The 18612-nt window shown below is 49.3% G+C and overlaps 3 protein-coding genes across 3 annotated transcripts in view; 2 read left to right on the forward strand and 1 right to left on the reverse strand.

Annotated features, from left to right (window-relative positions):
- The window catches only part of LOC120507782 (complement C1q binding protein), a 5652-nt gene extending 682 nt beyond the window's left edge, over window positions 1-4970 (forward strand). Inside the window, exons 2-7 of the mRNA XM_039720868.1 lie at window positions 8-89; window positions 636-786; window positions 1589-1676; window positions 2266-2361; window positions 2964-3086; window positions 4545-4970. Of these exons, the coding sequence (XP_039576802.1) occupies window positions 8-89; window positions 636-786; window positions 1589-1676; window positions 2266-2361; window positions 2964-3086; window positions 4545-4694 (690 nt within the window). The 3' untranslated portion in view covers window positions 4695-4970. The remainder of the gene's footprint in view (window positions 1-7; window positions 90-635; window positions 787-1588; window positions 1677-2265; window positions 2362-2963; window positions 3087-4544) is intronic.
- Window positions 4971-5230: 260 nt separating this feature from the next.
- RPAIN (RPA interacting protein) lies at window positions 5231-9069 on the reverse strand. The gene is made up of 7 exons (XM_039720768.1): window positions 8932-9069; window positions 8360-8539; window positions 7803-7866; window positions 7202-7316; window positions 6551-6614; window positions 6315-6449; window positions 5231-5445 (listed from the first exon to the last, which is right to left on the reverse strand). Exons 1-7 carry the CDS (start codon window positions 9007-9009, stop codon window positions 5416-5418), a joined length of 666 nt encoding a protein of 221 aa, XP_039576702.1. The 5' UTR covers window positions 9010-9069; the 3' UTR covers window positions 5231-5415.
- A 3-nt stretch (window positions 9070-9072) lies between these two features.
- NUP88 (nucleoporin 88) lies at window positions 9073-18479 on the forward strand. Its single transcript, XM_039720767.1, has 17 exons — window positions 9073-9107; window positions 9537-9706; window positions 10308-10433; window positions 10647-10733; window positions 11328-11504; window positions 12441-12624; window positions 13024-13174; window positions 13779-13877; window positions 13999-14089; window positions 14424-14525; window positions 15389-15547; window positions 15962-16087; window positions 16586-16651; window positions 16890-16970; window positions 17352-17478; window positions 17840-17958; window positions 18257-18479. The coding sequence occupies exons 2-17, from the start codon at window positions 9633-9635 to the stop codon at window positions 18318-18320; spliced, it is 1833 nt and encodes a 610-aa protein (XP_039576701.1). The 5' UTR covers window positions 9073-9107; window positions 9537-9632; the 3' UTR covers window positions 18321-18479.
- Window positions 18480-18612: the final 133 nt, after the last annotated feature.

An 18612-nucleotide genomic window follows, 5' to 3' on the forward strand; every position in this document is an offset into this window, starting at 1 on the left:
GAGACAGACGGGGCGCACGGCGCTGCTGCGGCCGCGGCGGGGCTCGGCCGGCCGCGTGTCCTGCGGCTGCGGCGGTCTGCACACCGAGGGTGAGCGGGGACGGAGCGGGGCCGCCCTCGGGAGGGCGCGGGGCGGACACGTGCTCTGCACCCCCTCCGTGCTGGGAAGCACGTGGGGCGGGGGGGCTCTCCCTGCTGCCCTTCTTTCCCTAGGGCAACTCCGCGTAATCCCGGTTTTCCCTAAATTCTGTCACTGCCTAGGCCCGCTTTTCCTGTACGCCCCCTTCGCCACCTCCTTTTTCCCTACTGACCCTTCCCTAACCTCGTTTTTCCCAACTCCTTTTCCCCCAACCCTCCGTTCCCTAACCCCCTTTTTTTTCCCCAAACCCCCATTTTCCCAAACCCCCTTTTCCTACCTACCCTTCCCTTAACTCCACTCCTCTTTTCCTTAACCTTCCCTTTTCTTACACCCCTCCTTCCTTACCCTCCCTTTCCCTAAACCCCCTTTTCCTAACCCCGTTTCCAGCATCTCTTTTACCAACACCCCTTATCCCTGAACTCACCCCCCCACCCTTTCCTTCATTCCCCCCTCTCTATAACCCTCCCTTTCCCTAACCCCATTTTCTTTCCCGCCAGGGGACAAAGCCTTTGCGCAGTTCCTGACGGACGAGATCAAGGAGGAGAAGAAGATCCAGAAGCACAAGTCCCTGCCCAAGGTCTCCGGGGGGTGGGAGCTGGAGGTGCACGGCACGGAGGCCAAGCTGGTGCGGAAGATCGCGGGGGAAAAGTGAGTGGGGTCTGGGAAGGGTCCCCAGCACCGAGGGAGGGTGGGTGGGTCGCAGTGACCAGGCTTCTCCACGTGCTCCCAGCCCAAAGTGCACCCTGCCAAGGCTCTTTTTGTGACCACTTTTGGCCCAAAGGCGCTTTTTTTCACACGAGTTTGTTACTGTGTTTTGTGTTACAAAGTTTCACGTGGTCTTCCTGTTTTAAAAATAACAGTTTGGTAAAGCTCAAATGATAAGAGCAGGATCTGGCAACCAGAACCTCCTGCCAGGTATTGGGAGTCAGGAAAAAGAAACGAACTGTGAATGGAGTGACAGAATTGAACTTTGCTGGAATAAAGGCTCTGGAGTTAACCCTTACCAGTCCCTGGTAGAATTGAGAGGGTATTGGAATGACCCAGGAAATACAAAAATAAAATGGAAAGCCCCTGATGGTATTTATTGGATATGTGGGAGAAAAGCCTACAGTGAATTACCTCAAGAATGGGAGGGCTCATACACTTTAGGAATTATCAGGCCAGTGTTCTTTACCCTGCCCAGATCAGAGAGCAGTTCCTTGGGGGCATCCTTATTCAAAACCCTTAATAGAAATAAAAGCGAGTTAAGGAAAAAATGCCCTATCATGGGTGGGAGTTTTACCAAAAAAGTGGGAGCACTTGGAGGGAGCAGCTTCTCCCAGGCGTTTCTTTTAACTGCAGGGCCTGGTTTTGTTCACACTGTGTGAATCCTGAAGGAGGGCTCAGGAGACCCGTTCTGATGGGCAATTTTTGGGTGTGTTCAAAAGAACTGTTTCTGTTTCTTGTGCAGGATAACGGTTACATTCAACATCAATAACAGCATCCCACCCTCGGCTGAAGAGGACACACAGGAGCAGCAGAAACCTGATGAGCAGGAGGTAACAGCCTTGATGTGCACTTAATGCTGGGGACACATGAAAGTTGGAGCCTTGTCCTCAAGTGTTGAGGCTTTTTCTCCCCCTTATGTGATATTTGGGAGCATTAAGTCATAAAATTCAGATTTTCCAGGGCTGCCTGTCCCCTGGCTGTGATCTTCCTCTCTGCTGCAGAAAGGCAGAGATAAGGAGAAATTAAAGGAGAAATAAGGAGAAGTTAGAGGAGAAATTAGAGGAATTCTGAGGCTTTCTAGCACCTTCCAAAAGGGTCTACAGGAGAGTGGGAGAGGGAAGCTTTGTACAAGGGAAGGAGTGACAGATTAAGGGGGGTTGGCTTTTAACTGACAGGGAGTGGGGCTAAACTGGGTATTGGGAGAAATTGTTCCCTGTGAGGAGGCCCTGGCACAGGGAGGCTGTGGCTGCCCCATCCCTGGAGGTTTAGGGATGGATGATTAGGCTGGATAGGGCTTGGATCAGCCTGGGATAGTGGAAGGTGTCAGGGAATACCCACTGCTGGCTGGGCTGGGCTGTGCTGTGATTGCCTTGGCTCCTGTTCAGATGCCAGAGCTGATGCAACTGTTCTCTTATTTAGCCTGAACTTACATCAACTCCAAACTTTGTTGTGGAAGTAATAAAAGATGATACAAAACAGACCCTTGTGCTTGACTGCCATTTCCCTGAAGATGAGGTGAGTATCACTGTGCCCCTCTTGGATTTAACTGCTCTTTATAATCTCTTGCTTTTTTGAGTCAGCACAGTATCCAGTCTCCCCTAATCACAAAAAAGGCTTTATGTTTGCAAGAATAGTGGGGAGGAAATGTTTATGGCATTCCTCACATCCTGCCCTGGTGTTTCTGGTCAGCTTACTGGGCTCTTTATTGAATTACAGTAGAAAGTAGGGATTAAAAAAGGAGGGGAGAAAATAAAATGGAGAGCTTTTGCTCGCACTGGTATTTGTGGTTTATTTTGTAAATGTTAGGAGATGTTTAACAGCCAGTCTTGGCTGACAAAGATGAGACAGACATGGGAAGACATGTTTAGAACCACACAGAAGTTTTTATATATTTGTAAAATTCAGGCTGCTGATTTCCATGGCTGCACAAGCTGAGAGGATTTCCTGAGTTCTGTGCCTGTCTGTGCTTGTCCTCACAGGCAGGGTGAGAGGGGAGAGGCACAGCTTGTCTGGCCTTGGGGCTTTTCCTGAGGTATTCCCAGCCTGGGGATGAGCTGGCTGAGCGAGCCCACTAATTGCAGCTAATTGCATGCCTTGCATTTGTTTTCCTGCCTCAGATTGGACATGAAGGAGAGGAAGAAAGTGATATTTTCACAATTAGAGAGGTCAGCTTCCAGCCCACTGGAGAAACTGACTGGAAGGACACCAACTACACCCTCAACACGGATTCCCTTGACTGGGTAGGTGCTGCTAAAGGCCTCAGAGGGCTCTCAGCTCACCTCCCCTGGCTGTCCCTCTGCTCCTGGGCTGGCAATTAAACCTGTCTGGATGTCTGAGACAGGGGCTGGCCCTGCTCTGCCCTGAGCTGGTGGTTCTGCTGCAGACTGAGGGTGTTCCATGGTCCCAGGGTCGTGCACTGCTGGTGGCATTACCAGGCATCAGGACAGACAGGAGGAACTTCTTCCATTCCAGATTTTATAGGTGGATTTCCCAGGAGGGAATCACATTCTGGAAATGCTTTGACACTTGTTAAACATCTTTTGATCTGTGTGTTTAACAATGTGGCTTATCAGACACCATGTGTAGATAAAAGCATCTGTGTGTGGTATCTGAAAAAATACATTGTGTCCTGGTTTTCCAGGTGTGTTGTTAGAGTTGTAACACTAAAAATGCACACTAGAATCTGTGTGTTCTCAATACCAGGATTTCAAAATCTACAGTTTTTAGTTTGAGGCTGTCATATGTTTAAAACTGAAAGTAGAAATAAATCCTAGAGTGTATCCCCTTGAGAAGCATTCATGTCAAAATTGCCTAGTGTGCTGTAGACCATCCCACACTGATTATTCTTTTTTCCCCTAAAACATTAATTTAAAATATGTATGAAAAGGAAAAAGCAAAGCTTGTTACTAACATTTAAGCCTTTCAGACAAACTTGTACATCAGATACCTTTCCAAAGTGTTAGTTCACCCCTGGTAGAGGGAACAGGCAGAGCTTTGACTGTGTCATCCTTGACACACTTCCCTGATGACTGCACAGTCTGGGGATCATTTCCAAGGTGCAGTTCATTTGTAGTGCTGAGTTTGGGTTTTTGTTATGTGTTCTATGGCCCTTTCTGTCTAAATGTTCTACCCAAGGTCAGGCCTGCCCTCCTGTGGTGGTGCCTTGAGAGGCTGCCTAGAACAGAGGATAGACACTGTTAAAGGAATAAAATAGGGATTTATTAAAAGGCCTTGAAGGATACACCTTGGGCAGTGCAAGAGCCCAGCCAGGGCTACACCCAAGGTGATGGATGAGTCATGAGTCTTCACACTTTTGTAAGTTTTGGTGCATTTTCATATTGGGGTTAATTGTCTAATCCCAGCTCCAGGTGATGCAGTCCCATCCTCCCAGATTCTCTCTTCAATTTGCTGTTTGCACTTTTTGGGCCCAAAGCTGCAGCAGTGTCCTTGGTTATCAGGCTGGAAAAGGATTGGTTTGTCTGACTGAGCTGTGAGGAGAACTTGCTGACACTTATATGAAGTTCAGAGTCACACACTAATGGCAGTACAGAATCTGGAGAATATGAACACTAAAAAGTAAAGCATCAGTGGGAGCTGGGCCTGATTTTCCTGGGAGGAAGTGCCATTTGCCAGGGGACATTTTAATGCACCCCCTCCAGCTGTGTTCCACTAAGGAAGGTTTCTCTTCCTTGCTCCAGGCTCTCTACGATCACCTGATGGATTTCCTGGCTGACAGAGGAGTGGACAACACCTTTGCTGATGAGTTAATAGAGCTCAGCACAGCCCTGGAGCACCAGGAGTACATCAAATTCCTTGAAGACCTTAAAAGCTTTGTCAAATGTCAGTAGGTCAGGCTAGGAAACTTAGCCTCAAGTGTGGGTATTCCACAGTGCTGCTTCATCCAGCAATACCCAAATATAACTTCACAGTGGATACAGAGAGTAAGTAACTTGGAAGGTGCAGAAGGAGGATTCTCACTTGGATTTGGGGATTTGCAGTGGTGGTGCAGCCCCAGTCAAGTTCTCTGATGCTACAGGCCAGAATTGCCTCGCCCTGCATAGGGCTTTTTGTACAACTGAGAGTGAATGTGAAGAATAAAAACTGTTCAACATATCACTGAAAAGGGTGGTTTCTCTTCTTCCTGCTCTACCAGAGCTGCCATGAAAGTGATGGCAGTTTCTCTGTGCCACAGCTGCTCATAGTAGTTGTGGCAGTGATGGTTGAGCACTTCTGCTTAAACTGCTGCCTCCAATTGCTGTTTGAAGGTTTTAAGTTTATTTAAGTTAGTTTATTTAATATTCATTTAAACTCAAAGAGAAAGCTGAAGTCCAACATGAGCTGTGAGATCACTGATGTAGTATTAAAGACAAGACCAAGGCCAAAATAAACTAAATATATTTATTTCAAAACATGTTCTGTGTGGTTAAAAGTGCAGGTCAAGGCAATACTACTGCCTTTTGGAGTGTCTTTTTGACACAGCAGTTAGAAATATGTACACAAGTGTCCTAGCAGCTCTGGGTGGGGTTTAGTATTGAAGTCTTCCAGAAGGAAAGCAGCAGCTGAATCACCTTAGAGGAGAATCATCCAGGAGTCACAGACCTTTACAAAAAAGTTGAACAGAGAACTGTGTTAATGTATAAACTTCAAAACTATTTGAACTGGAAAAACTATTGATTCGGGAAGGAAAAAAAAAATCACAAAAGAGTTGTTGAGCACTGGCAGAGGCTGTCTGGGCAGTGGTGGAGTCACCATCCCTGGAGAGATTTAAAAGACATGTAGATGTGGCACTTGCGGACATGGCTCAGTTGCAGTCTTGGCAGTGCTGGGGCAATGGCTGGACTTGATGTTAGGGGTCTTTTCCAACTTAAACAATTCCATGGCTCTATTTGAAATGCTCTGCGCCTACCACTGTCCTCACACTGGTTTTACATAGCAAAGCAAGCACCAGCTCTAGCTTGAGCCAAAGGGCTGCTGTGTGTTCTCTGAGACACCTGGATGAAGTTTTTTCAGGAGGCTTAAACAAGTAATTTTTAAAACTTTTCTTCATGAATGGACATGGCTCAGTTGCAGCCCTGGCAGTGCTGGGGGAATGGCTGGACTTGATGTTAGATCCAGACAACTGGATGAAGTTTTTTCAGGAGGCTTAAACAAGTAATTTTTAAAACTTTTCTTCATGAACCACTCATCTGAACAGATGGTGCACACAAGACTTAAAAGTTGTTGGGTAAAGCTAGGGCACGAAATTTGACAGGTCCTTGAAAAAATCCCTAATCCAGCAGTTAAAGGTGTGTACTTTGGAACTTCTCTTTTATGGTTACTGGTGGTCAAAGGTAAAGCCATTTCCAAGGAATTTTGTGAAAAAACAGCCACACAAACCCAGGGATCAACAGCCTTGTGGTTTCTGCCCATGTAACTGAGCCATGGATCCAAGCAGGGATCCTTTCCAGGAGCCTGACAGTCACACTCACTGGGCAGCTCATCAGCAGACTGGCTTCCTCCTCCATGCCACTGGTGACTGTGAACTCGGGGCTGTGCAGGCACCTCTGACTGTGCTCTGTCAAGGAGTTTTCCAGAAGTAACCGAAGCTTCCCTTCTGTCATATCCTGAGAATAATTCATTGAAAGTCAGCTGAAGTTCCTGTCTGTAGCTTAAAGCTGCCTCTGCAGCAGCAGGGATGCCACACACACGTCACAGTGCAGCTTACCTGTGTGCTGATGTACAATCCACACTGGCAACAAACCAAGTGAGCCTTCACAGACAGGTTATTCCTGGGAAGAGCAAACAATGAGCATCATGACACCCAGAACAAGGGAAGATTTTAGCAAGAAAAAACCCAGCACCTCCCCATTAGATTTAGATCATTGCTCAGGCATTTTTATTTTGTTGAAATCAACAGCAGCCTCTCTCTGCACATTTCTAAGCCCAGACTGTTTCTATAATATTTTTATGAAAATCCTTTGCTAGGATTTTTCTCTTATTCTAGTTGGGAAGCATCAGAAAAGAAATGTAAACAATAACTATCTGATAGCTGTGGAATGTGATCTAGATATTGTTTACCAACAGATGCATCTTTGATTGGTCCATGTGGATTGTTTCTATTTAATGACCAATTCATGGTCTAGCTGTGTTGGACTTTGAGAGTCACAGGTTTTTGTTATTTATTCCATTCTATTCCCTTCTAGCTTTCTGATAAAATCTTTTTTACTATTTTTAGTATAGCATTTTAATATAATACAATAAATCAGCCTTCTGAAACATAGAATCAAGACTCTCATCTCTTCCCTTGTCCTGGGACCCACACCAGACTGCTGTAGGGGAGTGGGGAATCTGATTCCAATGCCAAGGGCTTTCTTACTTCCTACATACTGGGCAGATGACCCTGTCAGTGGCATCCAGGCCGTCCAGCATGGCGTTGAGACACTCCTCATCGAAGCGCAGGCTCCGCTCGTACTCCTCGATGACCAACTGCTCTGCAACAACAGCACACCAAGCACCCTCAGGCCTGCTGGGCAGCACAGCCAGAGCTGGGGCCACAAGCAGCCTGGGCTGGATAGCAGTTTCTAGGAACTTTTACTCCTCTGAGTCAGATTTCTATGTTTAGCAAAATCATTCCTACTCGGTTTTTTTCCTGTGGCTCAGCTCGTCTCACATGGGTCTTTCTACTTTCAGATCAGCACCTGAGAAACATCCTGAATTGATTTATAAAGGTTCCTAGAGCTAACAGATCTCAGTCCTGTTTCTCTAGCCTCCCTCACAGGCCTTAAAATGCCATTTAAACTCTTAAAACTGCGAGAAGAGGTCTCAGTGCCTCAGTGCCTCAATCTCAACAAGATTTCTAAGGAGGCACTTCCCCTGTATCACGTGGTTTGCAGGAAACAAGGAGTGCAGCCTCAGTTTTCTGCATTACCAGGAAGTTACAGATCACACAGCAGTCAGAAGATGTGTAAAGATCTTACCTTGCAAGATCAGTTCTTGTTGGATCTCTTCCAGCACTGCCAGCTCATCAGGGTCCTCCAGCATCTGAAAGGTGAATCAGTCAGTGATCCTCCCATTCCAGCCACTTTCTCACTTCCAGCACCTGACTGAGCAACATAAATCCACTCTTATTCTCCTGTCTAGCCAATCCCGCTATTTGCAAACCCATGCACAGTGGGAAGCAACCTGTGCTGTAAACACGTGCAGAGCCAGCCAGAAGGGATCTGAGTACAGCCTGTCCAAGAACTTGCTTTTTAAGACATTCAGGTTTCATTTCCATTCTCAGAAGAGGGAAGTGACAGCCAGCTATAAAAAGCCCAGATGAGGAAACCAACCCTCTGCTGTGATCTACGGGCTGTTTGTGAAAGAAATATGGAATTTCCCCACTCATGCCCAAAGGCACTTTCACAGCTCAACACCCTGCCTGAGCTGCAGAACTGGCAAACCCTGAAGCTCTTGAGTTTTATCAGCTCCAGTGAGAAGCTGAAGTGAGACCCGCAGGGAGCTGTATTTGATGCTCCTGGGGACCAGCACTGACCTGCTCCATGGGCTGCTCTCCGCCGAGGCCGGGCAGCCTGTCCCGCAGCTCCTGCCACTCCTGCTCCATCACCTCCTGCACCAGCAGCGCGCCCGGCGCCGCCCCGCACGCCCCGTCCCCGGCCTGGCGGTAGCGGTCCAGCAGCTTGGCCCGGCTGCTCCTCAGCCGCTCCATGCAGCGCTGCGGGGACGGCAGAGAGCCCGGGGCCGTCAGCGCCGGCCGGGCGGGACACGGGGGTACCGGGCTGGGGGAGCCGGGGGGAGAGACCGGGAACCCCTGAGGGGACACGGGGGTACCGGGCTGGGGGAACCCGGAGCAGAGAGACCGGGAACCCCTGAGGGGGCACGGCGGGTACCGGGCCGGCCATGTCCCGAGGGGCTGCAGGGGAGTGGGGTGGCAGCTCCCGATGGGTGGTGGCAGAAGGAGCTCGGGGCGCGGCGAGGAAAGAGTTTCGGACGGGGTGCGGCTCACCGCCCCAGCGGGACCGCTGCGGCCCGCCCCGGGGGGAACCGAACCGGGTCCAAATGAGGAGGGAGCCCGCGTGCCCCCCTCACAGCCCCGTCCCCGCTCACCCTGCGGTACGTCTCCCTCCAGGGCGGCCCGCCGGGGCTCTTGTACCGCGCTCGGTGCCCCTGCACCGGCGCCGCCATCGCGCCGAGCCCGCAGCGCGCCGGCCCCGCGGGGCACGCCGGGAAATGTAGTCCGCGGGCGGCGGCGCCGATTGGCCGCGGCGCTCGGCCGCTACCAGGTGCGGCCGGCGCCCGGCGCCCGCGGGAGGCGCTGAGGGGACGGAGGGGCGGATTGAGGGGAGCAGGGGCTGCGGAGGGCGGTGTGAGGGGATGAGGAGGAGGGGGCCGGGGAGGGGCTGTGAGGGGCCGTGAGGAGAGGAGGGGGTGTGAGGGGCCGATGGGGTGTGAGGGGCTGTGAGGGGCTGGGCGGACCGTGAGGGAAGAGGGGCGTGAGGGGATGTGGGGGGATGCTTGGTGTGAGGGGAGCAGGGCCATGGTGGGCACGGGGCTGAGGTGGTCTGTTCCTCGAAGGAGCATTATCATCCCTCAGCCCGCCCTGGGGTGTCTTTCCCCAAGGAACCCACTGCTTTGTGCCTCATTCCGTGCCGCGAAGATCACCATCCAAAATAAAGATGAGCTGTGCTTCCCTGTAACATTTCTGTTTTCAGACTCTTCTGTGCATAAACCCGCCCCTTTTCGACGTGCACCAGACGCTGCTGAGCCCCGCCCAGCACCATGTGGCGCTCATTGGTACCAAGGGGCTCATGGTGCTGGAGCTGCCCAAACGCTGGGGCAAGAATTCCGAGTTTGAAGGGGGGAAATCCACGGTGAACTGCAGGTGGGTGAGACCTCAGGTGAATAATGACACCCTTGTGCTGCCACTCTTCCTCCACAGCATCCCTTTCTTGGGGTTAGGCAGATACAGAAGGCACTGGTGGAAGGTACAGGCTGTATTGCTGTTGTAGGGCAGTCATGAATGAAATTGTTTTGGCTCAAATGCTTGCTGCTTGTCAAGTAACCCAGAAAAAACCTTCTAAACTTGCTGGAAGTACTGAGGAGCAAGATGCTCCTCCAGCTTTTAACTGAATCAGGATGTGGTTTGGGTTTGAAGAGACCTTAAAGACCAGCAAGTTCCAACTCCTGCTGTGGAGAGGGACACTTTCACTAGACCAGGCTGCTCTGAGCCCTGCCCAGCCTGGTCTTGGACATGTCCAGAGATGGGGCAGCTCCTCTGGAGTCTTTCAGCTGTGGCAGCTAAAAGCAGATATTTGGGTGGAAATAACAGAGGGCTTCAAGTTAAGGCTGCTTTCCAACTTTCATAGTACAGATAAAGACTCTGAAACCTTTTCATTGTGTCTGTAGCTCTTGCTGCCCCCGCTTCCCTTGAGAAGCAGCCTGTGTGTCCCAGTCACAGCGCGTGTCTCTGCTCTGTGTTCCAGCACCATTCCTATTGCGGAGCGCTTCTTCACCAGCTCCACATCCCTGACTCTGAAGCATGCAGCCTGGTACCCCTGCGACACCATGGAGCCCCACATTGTGCTCTTGACATCAGACAACACCATAAGGTGAGCCCCGTTTGTGTTTGATTAGCTGAAGTGTGGTTTTTGTCGTGTCCAGCCTTAACTTGTCACTGGGTATTTGCATCCTGCCATTTTTACCAGAGTTAGCATTAAAAAAGTAGGATGGGAGGAATTTGAGAGAGGCTGATGTGGCTGTGTCAGCAGGGAATGTGCAGCACTGCCAGCAGAGTGAACATGGCTGATGTTTGTTTCCCCCAGGTTTTACAGTCTGAAGGTGCCTCACACACCCATCAAAGTGATTGTGCTTTCAGACACCGAGGAGGAGACTCTTACCATCAAAACAGGGTTGGTGTGGCTTCTTGTGTTTCGAAATGTTTTTGCAGAATAAGCTCAGTATTGTCAGCTGTGTTTTTAATGAATAATGATAAATGTGCCTGAAAATTTCATATGAATTCTATAGTGCAAGCACTTCTTCATAGCAGAGTACCTACACTTTTCCCTCTCTGTCACCTTCTCTCTCTTCTTCCTTCTCCTCTCCCCCACCCTTCTAAAGCAAATGGTGACAAACTGTACAGTCAAGCATTTGTCAGAGCAGCAGCTTCAAAACACACGTTGACTGTAAAATGTGGTTAAGAAAATGTTTGTGAGTGAGGAATGTAGAAAATAGATTATCTTTTTATTTCGCTCTTGGCCTGGTTGGAAGCAGAACTCTTGCACCACGGAGTGGTGTCCCTCACAGGAATACCAGAACCCCTCTTGCATCCTGTGAAGCTGCGGGGGCACCGCAGGAGCCACATGCCATGTCAGGGGTGTCACTTACACCCTTTTGTTGCTGGCACTGCTGGGTGGGGTTGGCAGGGATTCGGCACACCTCCCTGAGGAGCACTCAAACACGGTGCCCTCAGTCCTTGCTGACCCTCTGGTTGTGCCCTGTCCCAGGAGAGCCTACACCGCGTCCCTGGGCGAGACCGCCGTGGCCTTCGACTTCGGGCCGCAGGTGCCGGTGCCGAAGCACGCGCTGGGCCAGCGCGGCAGCGAGGAGGTGCTGGGCTACCCCCTCTACATCCTCTACGAGAATGGAGAGACCTTCCTCACCTACGTCAGCCTGCTCCAGAGGTAGGCTCTGCCCTCAGCGCGCGCGGGGTGCTTGGGAGTGCAGTGCTGGGGGGAGAGAGTCACCTCTCAGCTCGGCTGGGACTCTGTGAGGGATGCTGGGCTGAGTTATCTTGTATTGCAGCCTGTTCTGTCTCTGTGGCAGTGCTGATGGACTGGAATCCAAAACCAGTGTGTCATCCTTTCTCATCCAAACGTTATGAGTGCAGCTTGCATTGCTCAGAATGCACTGTGCATTATTTACCACCAGCAATCTGATATGGAGGCGCAGGGCTGTAAAAAGATCAGTGGGTCTAAGGCTGTTCTGTGTATTTTGTGGCACAGACATCCTTAGCTTTAAATGAGGCTCATTGAACCAGGGGCATACTAGGAGAAGAAATATTTGAAGAGCATGGTGGGTTCACAGCCATGTTCTGCAATGTAAAGTCAGGATGATTAATCAAGAATAAAACATGATACAAGAAGGAATTACTTTAGAAAACTGAGAAGATGGTGCAAGACTTGCAAGTTAGATCTTGTGTAGCTGAATGTTAAAGAGTGTGGTACTTGGGTTAGAAACAGCATTGTGTGCCTCTGCACTGAGATCTGTCTGCAGGCAGAGATAGCCTTAGTCCATCTAAAGTTCTGCCCAAAGAAATGCCACAGCACAAAATGCTGCATGTGAAGTGCAAGAAACCAGTTGAGTAACCATTAACTTGAGCTTTCCATGAGTATTTTGTGTTTCCTTGTGAATTTTTGCAGTGTAGCTTTGGTTGCTTTGAAAGCATAAAATGTAACAAAATGAGCTCTGATTTCCCCTCTGAGATCTCCACCACGGAGCTGCAGGTCAGATTTGCAATCTGCAGCAGTCTGATGGGACTCAGAACTGCAGGCACTGTTTGACAGCCGTGGGGAGTCCCCTGCAGAGCTGGGCTGAGAACAATCCCCTCTTCCCTGCAGCACTGGCAGCCTGGGGAAGCTGCTGGGCCCCCTGCCCATGCACCCGGCTGCCGAGGACAACTACGGCTACGACGCCTGCGCCGTGCTGTGCCTGCCCTGTGTTCCAAACATCCTGGTCATTGCCACCGAGTCGGGAATGCTCTACCACTGCGTGGTGCTGGATGGAGAGGAGGACGATGAGCAGGTACCTTGCCTTGGTTTGGTGTTTTCTGTAGGTATTTTTGTTTCTTTAATGCGAGTTCTTGCTGCAAGGTGGCAGGATGCCTGGAAGTGTGTGCCAAGTGCCAAAGCTGCGTTCTTTTGGAATGAGGTAGTGAGTCTTTCTCCTGTTTCAGCCAGTCCCTGACACTTTTATTTTAACTCAGTCCTGTGTACCCTGACTATAGATCAGTTTATGATCAAATTTACTAGGATCTAATTTAAGGAGGATTTTCTAAGAAACCCTGGGTTTGAGTTAATTTTTTTTAAGTAAACTTGAACTACATTCCTTGACAATTAAATCTTGTGGCTCTTTCTTGATGCTATTTATGTTGGCATTCCTATTTAAATGATGTCTGACAGAAGAATTCAATGCTCTTCACAGTCAGAGAAGTCCTGGGACCCAAGATCTGATCTTATTCCTTCCCTGTACGTGTTTGAATGTGTTGAGCTGGAACTTGCACTGAAACTGGCCACAGGAGATGAGGAAGATCCTTTGGAGTCTGACTTCTCTTGCCCAATCAAGCTGCACCGAGGTAGGGTTGTTCATCTTGTGGCTTTTTATTCCACACATTTAGGGTCCAGTTATTTGCATGTTCTCAGCGGTGTCAGACAAACAGGGGGGTCAGAGGAAGGATTTGCCTGATGCCCTCAATAAAGCTGTGGAAGGAGCAGGCCTGGGAGGGGCTCCAGTGTAGATCACACATGGTCAGTACTAAATCCTGTCATCTGAGGGTATAAAGTCTTAAGTTTCTGCATCTGTGCTGATCTGTGAGTGTGAGGGAGTTCTGTGGGGAGGGTGATCCTGAGAGAAGGACCTGCTTATCCCATGGAATTGGGGGCAGGACAAAATGTTTGGGGCTTTGGGAGCAAGCAGCTTGTCAGAATGCTGGTCTGTGAGTTTTAATAATCTGCTATTGAAAACCTATCTGAGTGATGCAGATGTGGTGTGATAGGAAGGGTTCAAAACAACTGATCAGTATTTTAGACTTTTAACATGTTTGTCTGTTTCTGGTGCTTGCACTAAGATGTTAAAGCTGACAGGACACTAAGTTGATACACAGTACCAGCAGTGCAGGTATGAAGGGTGAGTTTTCCTCAGTTCAGTGCCATCTCTTATATTTTCTGCTTCAATTTCAGATCCCAAATGTCCCTCTAGATACCACTGCACACACGAAGCTGGTGTCCACAGCGTGGGCTTGACATGGATCAATAAACTGCACAAATTCCTTGGTTCAGGTGAGTGAGGGAAGTGAGGAACAGATGAACATCTGCCAGTAACAGGCTGGTGGATGCAAGTACCACTCAATCCCTCACCCTGCAGAGTGGATCTGATGCATCCTGACATGTCTCCTTGTAGATGAGGAAGACAAAGACAGTTTACAAGAGCTGGGAGCAGAACAGAAGTGCTTTGTTGAACATATTCTTTGTACAAAACCACTGCCATGCAGGTAAAAAACCAAACTCTTTCTCAATTGCTTTTAAGCTGGGGATTGCTATGGAAAATATTTTGGATTTGTCATCTTTTGCTGCATTCTTGCCATTAAAGTAAGCTCAAAAGATTGCAAACGATACAGCTGAGCAATTTGTGTATCAGAATTCTTACTGCACAGTTAGGGTAGTAGCTTAAATTCTTGTGTTTCTGTCTGAAAATCACCTGTCAGACCAGCAGAAACTTTCACTTCCATTTACCTGACCTTGGAGCATTTCCAAAATAGTGAAGGTGCACAACTTCAGGAACAAAGAACTTTCCTGACTGGATAATTTTTGTGTTCTTCCCTTCAGGCAGCCTGCTCCAATTAGAGGATTCTGGATCGTTTCTGATGTCCTGGGGCCCACAATGATTTGTATCACCAACAGCTATGAGTGCATCACAAGGCCTCTCTTGTACGTGGTTCTCAGTTGAAGTCCATGACTGCATGGAAAGGACAAAAAAGGATATTCCTATTTTTTCAATTACTCTTTGATTGTTTCACCCCAGGCTTCTGCACCTCTTAGGACACACCATGGAGTTTTGCTTTCTGAACTGGCTGAGCACTGAAGTGTTACTGTAGTAGTTACCTACTGCTGATGAGGTGTTTATAGGGGATATAATTAATCAGATCACTTCTAGTCAGTACTACGACAAAAAAATGTCCTTGATAGTATTGTTGAGATTTTTCAGTAGTGTGGATATTCTTAATGGGCTGCTGAGGTTATATGTGCCTGAAAGGGGAAAAAAAGAAGTAGAATTTTTGTTTGTGCTTCCAGTTACTTTCTTTGGAGGTGGTGGCAAAGATACAGAGTGGTGTAAATGTGCATTTGCACAATGAAATTAACACCTTGAGGGGGTGACATTATTTTGAGCTTATTTTTTGTAGGACTGTTTAAGGTAGGACAGGTACCATCAGCAGAGCCAGTGTTAACATCTGGTTCTCCTAGAGACCTTTTGTTTATGTCACTGTTTCCACACAGGTGGGCAGTGACCAGGCAGGGTGCTTTGTGGAGAAGGTCATGCTGCTGTTGCAGTGCCTGCCTGCCTTGTTCTGGAACTTTCTTCTCCTTAAGCCAGAGGATATTTATGATTCTTGCTGGTTTGAGCCATGACCAGACAGGTGTGGGGATGTGAGCTTTACCTGCCCTGCTAGGGCTGGATTTACCACGTAACTGAAACAGCTGCAGTGACACAGGAGCTCCACAGTGCCTCGCTTGCAGTGAGGAGGCTCTGAGCTGTTTCAGCCTGAGTGTCTGACTGTGTTCTCCCTGTGCAGAAGCACCGTCCATCCTGCCTCCCCTCCCCTGCTGTGCACCAGAGAGGACAAGGACCTGGCCGTGTCCCCGCTGCGCATCGTGGCCGAGGCGGAGCATTCCTTCGAGAAGCACATCCAGGGCATCCTGCAGCGCAGCTCTGCCAACCCCCTGCACCTCAAGTGAGCAGAGCCCTGGGGCACCTGCAGTGGGAGCACTTGGGAACACTGGGTGCTGGCCAGCTCCTGTTGAACAGCACATGGGCATGGCAGTGCTGGGGCACAGCTCCTGCCACTGGCTGGTGCCTGTGCACTGGGGGATGCATCCAGCCCAGGGATGGTGCAGGCTGGGAGGGGATCACCTGGCTCCAGGCTCCTGCTCAAAGCAGGGCTGCCTTCAGCTGATGAGGTTCTCACTGCTTGGCCATTGGGTTTGGAGTATCTTAAGCTACCTTGGGATTTCCTCATGTCAAAGGGATTTCATTGTAATTCCTCCCTTTCAAAACAGACCCCCCCTGAGCTTTACCATAAACACTGGAAGTTGTTTAGCCTTCCAAAGGAACATGTTAATAAGATGGCAAAAATCTCAATCTTAAGATCTGCAGATAAAGATGCTGCTCCTCCCCCTGAAGAATGCCTTCAGCTCCTCAGCAGAGCCACCCAGGTGTTCAGAGAGGAATATATACTGAAACAGGACCTGGCAAAAGAGGAGATTCAGCAAAGGTAATGCAAAACTCTCATAACAATGTGCTGGCATGTCTCTGTGACACAGCAGCACTGTGGGTCTAATCCTGGTGAATGAGTAAATGTACTAAATGTAAAACTAACAATGAATACCAGAACTTAAAACTAAGTTATCAGGAAAAGCAGGGGTGAGTTTAGTAGTTGATCTCTGTAGTGGCTTATAGGGGAAGAAAAAAAGGGTAAATACACACAGAGATAAAATACTTTTCTTGTGGTGTTGTCTGCCTGCCTGGGCATGTGGGTGGCAGGAAGTCTGACCTCAGCACTAATCCTGACAAAGGAAAATTGCTGTAAGTCTCTGCTGCTTCAAATCATAGTTATTTACACTATACAGTTAGGACAAAATGGGAGTTTTTTCTCACTGCTCCTTTTTCAGTGTCTTTAGCTCTTCCCACTCCCAGCATTTTCTCTGTGGTGTAAAGCCTGATTCAAGTGGTTGAAGTGTTTTGGGGTTGTTTTTGTATGTGTTTACTTCAGAGTGAAGCTGCTGTGGGGACAGAAAAAGAAACAACTGGAGGATCTGAATTACTGTCGAGAGGAGAGGTGAGTAGAAGCTGTCTCCTTTACCCAGTCAGACCTCAGGAATGATTCACCTCTGTGGTGGTTTGGACAAGGCCCTGTGTGGAACAGGTGACAAGTGAAGGCATTCCCAGCCACAGGGAAGCCTCTAGGTTTGCTCCCTCCTCCAGCTGGCTTCTTCAGCTTCCTTGTCCTGTTCCCACACCCTGGCTTGTCCCCTGTGTGGATCTGAAGTAAGGAACTGTTTCTCCCTTGCCTTAAGGAAAAGTTTGCGGGAAATGGCCGAGCGCTTGGCTGACAAGTATGAGGAAGCCAAAGAGAAGCAAGAAGACATCATGAACAGGTGAGTGCACACGGGGCTCTATCTCACCTCACACCACCTGATGTTTAACAGTTTACAGGCATGGTAGAACAGTGGGCAGGAGCTGCTGCACTGGTTAGTTACAAGACCACCTGATGTTAAACAGTTTGCAGGCATGGTAGAACAGTGGGCAGGAGCTGCTGCACTGGTTAGTTACAAGACTGGGCTGCTGAAATTCCCTGTGCTGGGGCTTGGTGTGATCAGTCTGCAGGCCCAGCCTGCAGAATGCCATCTGAGACCAGCTGGAAGGGGAAGGTGAAGCCCCTGAGACTTGGGAAGCATGGCCAAAGCACCAGGCTGCAGGTGTCTGAGCAGAGCTGGGTACCAGGGAAGTTAACTCAGAGACATTTCTTGCTTTCAAAGGATGAAGAAAGTCCTTCGGAGTTTCCACTCTCAGCTTCCTGTTCTATCTGACACTGAAAAAGATATGAAGAAGGAACTGCAGACAATCCATGACCAGCTGCAGCACCTGAGCAATGCTATCAGACAGGTGAGAGGAGGAATGACCGGGCTGGGAGGTTACTGAGCTCATCCCTCAGTGCTGACAGAGGAGTCCTGCCAACAAAGTGATGCTGTACTTGTGTTAATTAACAATGTACTAAAGGGGCTTTGGGCCCTTGGTGCTAATACAGACAACCTCTGCACACACTGCAAGCCCTCAGAGAGCTCCCCTTCCTCAGCCTGGCAGGGACGTTTCTTCTCTTTGTGGGAAGTGCAAAAGCAGACAGATTGGAACACAGAAATAACCAATTAATTGCAGTACAACACAGCAGTCTGTAATTAACAAGCTTCCACTGCGGCAGGCAGGACCAGCACTGACTGTGGCCTTCTCTTCTCTCCTCAACTCCCAGGTGAAAATGAAAAAGGAATACCAACAGAAACAGATGGAGAAGGGGCGGAGCCCTCGCAAACCCAGCATCAGCCTCAGTGCCTACCAGAGCAAGTGCATCCAGGCTGTCCTGAGGGAGGAGTAAGTGCAAGCTGGGCCCTCCTGAGGAGCCTGAGGCCTGGCACTCAGGTTCAGTTCAGGTGTCTCAGGTGTCACTGAAGCCGTGCTGCAGGAGGGGCTGGGGCACAGGACGTGCAGCTCCCGAGAGCAGCACTGAGCAGATGTATGGAAGTGCTTTTTGCCCCAGGATCCCAGGGCAGTCTGTAACCCAGCCTGGGATGACAGGCACTGCTCCCATTCCCTGCTTCTACCACCTGAAGTGTTTCCCTTCCTGCTTAGCTCTCTGCAGCCTTTTGACTTGGGTTATTTTTTCTTGAAGGGGAGAGCACATCCGGGAGATGGTGAAACAGATCAATGACATCAGGAGCCACGTGAACTTCTGACCTGTCCCTGGAGAGGACCCTGCACGAGGGGCTGGATCAGCTTTACCTGCCCCTGCTATTCTCCCTTGTATATTTACCATTTGTATGTTGAACAATACACCTTTTACATAGTATTTTGTAAAGAATTGTGAAATAAAATACTTTTGATATGACTCCTCACATGCTGTGGTTCTTGTTTTTGTCATGGAAAGGGGACTTGCTGCAGGTGTTTTATATTCAGGGTGTTAGAGGGTAACTCTTGCAGCTGCCTCAGGAGTGGGGGATTGCTGCTCCCTGGGGTTATCCTGGGATG

The sequence above is a fragment of the Passer montanus genome, unplaced genomic scaffold, assembly GCF_014805655.1.
Source record: "Passer montanus isolate IOZ18808 unplaced genomic scaffold, ASM1480565v1 scaffold44, whole genome shotgun sequence".
NCBI classification, from domain to species: Eukaryota; Metazoa; Chordata; class Aves; order Passeriformes; family Passeridae; genus Passer; species Passer montanus.

Excerpts from the sequence above, each read along its gene's own strand:
- NUP88 (XM_039720767.1), top strand. The coding sequence starts at position 9,633 with ATGGTGCTGGAGCTGCCCAAACGCTGGGGCAAGAATTCCGAGTTTGAA. Across the intron at positions 13,878-13,998 it reads GCACAAATTCCTTGGTTCAG|ATGAGGAAGACAAAGACAGT; the intron begins GTGAGTGAGGGA and ends GTCTCCTTGTAG. Across the intron at positions 17,959-18,256 it reads CAGGCTGTCCTGAGGGAGGA|GGGAGAGCACATCCGGGAGA; the intron begins GTAAGTGCAAGC and ends TTTTTCTTGAAG.
- RPAIN (XM_039720768.1), bottom strand. The coding sequence starts at position 9,009 with ATGGCGGCGCCGGTGCAGGGGCACCGAGCGCGGTACAAGAGCCCCGGC. Across the intron at positions 6,450-6,550 it reads GATTGTACATCAGCACACAG|GATATGACAGAAGGGAAGCT; the intron begins GTAAGCTGCACT and ends AATTATTCTCAG. Across the intron at positions 5,446-6,314 it reads GTCTGCTGATGAGCTGCCCA|GTCTGTGACTCCTGGATGAT; the intron begins GTGAGTGTGACT and ends TTTTTTGTAAAG.